The sequence below is a fragment of the Ptychodera flava genome, chromosome 5 (genome assembly GCF_041260155.1).
Source record: "Ptychodera flava strain L36383 chromosome 5, AS_Pfla_20210202, whole genome shotgun sequence".
NCBI lineage: Eukaryota > Metazoa > Hemichordata > Enteropneusta > Ptychoderidae > Ptychodera > Ptychodera flava.
In genome coordinates, this window is record NC_091932.1 from 29,433,694 (window position 1) to 29,439,380 (window position 5,687).

Consider the following 5,687-nt stretch of genomic DNA (forward strand, 5'->3'; position numbering starts at 1 on the left):
TTAGTGTGAGAACGGAGATGTGAAATACGTGATTTTAATTTATCTCTGACTTTGCTCAGCCAGTCAGAGAGGCATTCCACATCAACTTCCTCAACTGCAGCCCACTGTCTTGCATATTTTTCGGCGGCATCCATGATAATTTTGAAATTAAATTTCCAATTAATATTTTGTGGCTCCCGATATTTTGGGCCATATTGAAAGAGTTGCCGGAGTTTGTTGTTGGTAATGATGGACAGGTAACCAGTTATAATGTGACCGAGTGGTTTATAGCAAAAGGGAGATGACAAGCAATTGCAAGTTCTGCTGTTGTTTGAAGGAAAGTTGAAATTTTTCAAGACATTGTTATAGTTAAAAAGTTTCCTACCAATGGTTTTTGTGTATGAGTAGGAACCTATGGGTGGTTCTTGAAATTTAAAATATGGAGGTATTTTTTCACAACTTTCTTACCATGCAATATATTGCTGATGTTTATTTGGTCAATTCCTTTGTTTGCAAATTGTACATGAAAAGATAAACGCTTGTCACTGTACAAATGTTCTGTCCTTACTGGCTTAAACAGCCGGTAATTGCTGATATCAATTATAATTTGAACTAAACGATAATCAGGGCAAATATATATATATATATATAATATATATATATATATATATATATATATATATATATATATATATATATATAAGACATATATATATATATATATTATATATATATATATATATATATATATATATATATATCTATAATACTAAATAAGGAGACTTCGTTTTGCGTACCAATTTTTCTCCGAATTGAGGCAATGAAGCACCAATCTGATGGCATAGTTATGCTCACCTACCAGCTTTGTCTGACATCTCCCCAAATCATCATCGTTTATTGCGTGGATCGACCGCTACACATAGATAAGTTTTCACATTCGCCGTCACCGAACACTGCTCGCTTTTGAAAATGGCGGCTGTGAGTGTAAACAATACGCAAACAATACATACAAACGTACACTCACGGCCGAAACAAAGGCGATGATCGGCCATCGTTCGGCCAACATCCGAAAGTTACCGACATAGTACGCATGCGCAGATTGTATTTCTGAACTATAAAGCCTGCCGCACTGCATTTGACCGGACAGTATTTCAAGACTCCTCGGAGGAATATGCAACGTGTCAAGATAGTGGTCCCGGTACGGCCGTTCATACAGCGAGCAGTTTTCGCGGAACTCATTGACGGGGAATGGGGGGAATTTGCTACGGCGATAAGTTATGTTGTTTAGTGTAATGGAGAAGATTTCTTTTATTGTGAGCAAAACTATCAGGTAAGCCAACCATTGCAACGTGTAATTTCTGCGTGCACCATGGCATGTGACTTCACTGTGTCTGTGGTTTTATTTTTCGTTTTGACTAAGACTTCACAGTGACTCGGTGTTGAATTTTTTTTTTGACTAAGTAACGCCTATCCTTATTCTTCTTTTCACAACAACACTCTATGCGATGACTACAATTTTGAGTTTGTTTGATTTGCCGACTTTTGAAATCATTTTAAAGTTTACTTTTGCAGCCATGCAGCATGACATGAGGTCATTCATTTCAACCGTCAACTTGCACACCTGTACAAAAGCGGCCTTGCCAAATTCCATCGACCGCACCTCTTTGCATTCTCTATTGAATGACATTTTTGAACGGAGACTCAACTTCAAGAAAAGGAAAGTTTCGTTTTTAAATTTAACAGTTTTTGACGCCTCACACATAATTTTGTAATATTTATCGTGAAATTTATCGACAAATTCCCTGTCATGTAAGTCATGGTATGCGCAGCAGCGACTTCGAGAACTATGAGAGAACGAGTGACAGAGGGGTTTGATATCGTGTCAGTTCTATGGATTAAAAAGCCGACGACATTAAAACACTACACAGCGTGGTTCCTCTAAAACCATGAGTACAGTAACGTTTACTTTGACTTGAGGCAGTGTTTTTGTGAATGATATTTTTTTTATTACTTTCCATGTATCTATGTCAGCCCTATTAGAAATATTTATGATAGGGGCGTATAGCGAACATGTTATATCCATGATGTACCCATGACTTTAACGTCATTTTTATGTCGCGCTGAAGTGAAACTTTCAACGTACTCGAGCTTGAGATATCAGTGGTAAACTATGTAAGCCGAGTGCATATACATGTACCCTCTCCTGAAGTGCTTAACATATGAATTATCAACTTCTTATCTCTACTTTAATTGCCCAACTTTCCTTATAATAAAGAAAGACAAATGTAACTCAAAACAATAATTGTGTTATTATTATAGTTGACAGAGTACTGAGTTGTCTTTAATGCAAAATACCTATCATCTTTGTTCACATTCTCCTTTCTGTAGACATGCCAAAACGCAAGAATATTACCACAACCATAGCAGAACTTCAGACCTCGCAATCATCATTTGGTAAGTACGTGTACATTACCAATGTAACTGCTTAGTATCCACTTTGGCACAGCAAAGTGTACGGACATATAAATGTGGATGATGGTAATTGAAGTATGCTGAAACAGGACTAATGTAGACATTCATAAGGGATCCTTTTGTTTTCCACTGAACATGCAACGTGCTGTCAAAATTTTTTCCTCCTTTGTGAGATAAACAGACGCAGCTTTATTTCACACCACTGTATCAATGAAACGAAGGCATGATAAAATGATGGGACAGGAAAGGAAAACAGAACAATTAAGTTATAACTCTGTATTAACTGAACAAATCTTTTGTGTGGCAGTTACAACACAGACACTGGATCAGAAACTGACCAGAAAAGAGTCGCCATTGAAGAGCTTGAAGACTCCAACCGTAACATCAAAAGTCTTTGCAGGTGAGTCTTGCATATCTATAACTTCTACATTTTTGCTTCTGTTTGCCACATGGATATATTGCAGAGGAATCAGTATTGGCAGTATTTATCTGGTGTACATAATCCTTATGTTTCTAAGTCAATCTGTCTATTGCTATAGTAGTCTTGAGGGCAGAACTAATCAGCTGAGGGTCAGGTTTGTGAATGTATGAGGAATGGGTTGATAATTGAATGTCCTCATAGTCACATCACAGTTCCAAAAATAAATATGCTGTTAGCCTTACAATGTAGAAGCAGTCAAAGATCACTATTACTTTTGAACCTGCACTTAATAAATGTAGGAATGACTGTTGCATTCGGTCGCGAGTAGATGGGTTAAAATTATCATGCATGTAAGTAAATTAAGCAAAAAATATGGTCAAAAAGTTAATAATCTAAAATTTGAAAACTTCTGGCTCTGGGACTATTACATTATATTGAAAATTCTATGATCAGATGATAGCACAAGTTTGTAACAAAAAAGTTGACCTATTTGCAAGTATGCATATGAATGAGCAAGGAATTGCAATAACATCAATTTCCCAATTTACTATTTTCTATAGATACGTGCACAACATGACATAAATTGTACACTTCGTCATATTGAAGATTTACTCAACAAGCATGGGAAATCATTGAAAGACTTTCCAGGGATGCCTGAAGCACAACAGCAACTGAAAGCTACTAGCTGTCTTATCGAAGATGAAACTTGCTATTCTGTTGAAGAACAATCATTAAAAGCAGACAAAAATGAAAAGATGCTTAATCAAGATCAACTTAATGTTTACAATGCTGTCTTACAAGCCATCGAATCCCCTGATGCATCATCTCTGTTCTTTCTTGATGGACCTGGTGGAACAGGGAAAACATTTTTGTATAACACTATATTAGCCCGTGTTCGCTCAAAACAGCGCATTGCATTAGCTGTAGCATCATCAGGTATAGCAGCTGAACTGCTTGACGGTGGAAGAACAGCTCACTCTAGATTTAAAATTCCAATACCAATACTTCAAAACAGCACATGCAACATTTCAAGACAAAGTACTCTTGCTAAGTTAATTTCTAATACATCTATTGTCATCTAGGATGAAGCACCGATGATCCACAAATATGTGATGGAGTGTGTCCACAAAACATTTTGTGACATCATGCATTCAGATATGCCATTTGGTGGAAAAGTAGTTCTGAGGGGGGGGGGACTTTAGGCAGGTTCTGCCTGTCGTTCGCAATGGATCCCAAGCAGACATTGTTGATAGTTGTATCCAAAAGTCATTTCTGTGGACCCATTTCCGCATCTTTAATTTGCAAATCAATATGCGTATTCGTAGTCAATCACATGATTCTGAACGAGATTTTGAAGAGTTTCTTCTTCGTGTTGGAGATGGTACTGAGACTGAATATCTTCATGATGACAAACCAAAAATTAAGTTACCCAAAAATATTTGCATAGAGAAAAAACAAGATGTAAATGATACTGTTTGCACTTTGATACATAACGTCTTTCCAAACTTGAGAGATTCAACAGATTTGGGTCATAGTGCCATTAACCGAGCTATTTTAGCACCAACTAATGCAACTGTGGACAGTATAAATTCCAAAGTCATGGATATATTTCCTTCAACTATCTGTAAAACTTATTATAGTGCAGACTCAGTATCTGATACCAATCATGCCAGACTTTACCCAGTAGAATTTCTTAATTCACTTACACCATCTGGACTCCCCCTCATAAGTTATGTTTGAAAAAAAACTGTCCCATTATGCTTATAAGAAATTTGAGTCCTTCACAAGGCCTTCTAAATGGAACAAGGCTAAAAATTGCTAATCTTGGTAAACGCATTATTGAAGCCATTATTACCACAGGAAAACATGCAGGACAGTCAGTATTTTTACCTAGAATTACAATTACGCCTTCAGATTCTGGCTTGCCATTTGATTTAAGGAGGCGACAATTTCCGATTCGTCCAGCCTTTGCTATTACAATTAATAAGTCTCAGGGACAAACATTGGACTTTATTGGACTTGACATAAGAGAACCGGTATTCACTCATGGACAACTATATGTTGCACTTTCGAGAGTTCGTTCATTTTCTAATATACGAGTCATGTCTGATAGTTTTGAGGGTGAGGATTGCTTTACTGAGAATGTTGTTTATAAGTATTATTTTCTATGAAATAATGATTAACTGTCCCATTATGCTTATAAGAAATTTGAGTCCTTCACAAGGCCTTCTAAATGGAACAAGGCTAAAAATTGCTAATCTTGGTAAGCGCATTATTGAAGCCATTATTACCACAGGATAAACATGCAGGACAGTCAGTATTTTTACCTGGAATTACAATTACGCCTTCAGATTCTGGCTTGCCATTTGATTTAAGGAGGCAACAATTTCCGATTCGTCCAGCCTTTGCTATTACAATTAATAAGTCTCGGGGACAAACATTGGACTTTATCACTTTCGAGAGTTTGTCATTTTCTAATATACGAGTCATGTCTGATAGTTTTGAGGGTGAGGATTGCTTTATGAGAATGTTGTTTATAAGTAAGTATTGTTTTCTATGAAATAAAGTAATGATTAAAAAAATTACATAGTCATTCCTGCCATATGGCATTGTTTCTATAGATAAGATATCCCCATGTTGTCTAATGATGATTCGATTCAATATTTGACCCGTGCAAAGCACGGGTATCTGTCTAGTATATATATATATATATATATATATATATATATATATCAGAGATATCTGAATGTTAAATATTTTTAAGCGCCCTTCAGGCGCGGTACTTTAATATTCTAGAGATATATGCCAGAGATAT

At 36.2% G+C, this 5,687-nt stretch overlaps 1 protein-coding gene across 2 annotated transcripts; it reads left to right on the forward strand.

Annotated features, from left to right (window-relative positions):
- Positions 1–732: 732 nt before the first annotated feature.
- Positions 733–5,465, forward strand: LOC139133457 (uncharacterized). 2 transcript variants are annotated; one of them, XR_011552597.1, is made up of 4 exons: positions 733–1,309; positions 2,368–2,433; positions 2,759–2,851; positions 3,433–5,465. XR_011552597.1 is itself a non-coding variant. In XM_070700065.1 (4 exons), the coding sequence occupies exons 1-4, from the start codon at positions 1,554–1,556 to the stop codon at positions 3,452–3,454; spliced, it is 324 nt and encodes a 107-aa protein (XP_070556166.1). In that variant the 5' UTR covers positions 1,539–1,553; the 3' UTR covers positions 3,455–5,465. The 2 variants fall into 2 exon arrangements, 1 of the variants encoding a protein (XP_070556166.1); XM_070700065.1 differs by lacking the exon at positions 733–1,309 and adding an exon at positions 1,539–1,694 and having other exon boundaries at positions 2,366–2,433.
- The last annotated feature ends 222 nt before the right edge of the window (positions 5,466–5,687 follow it).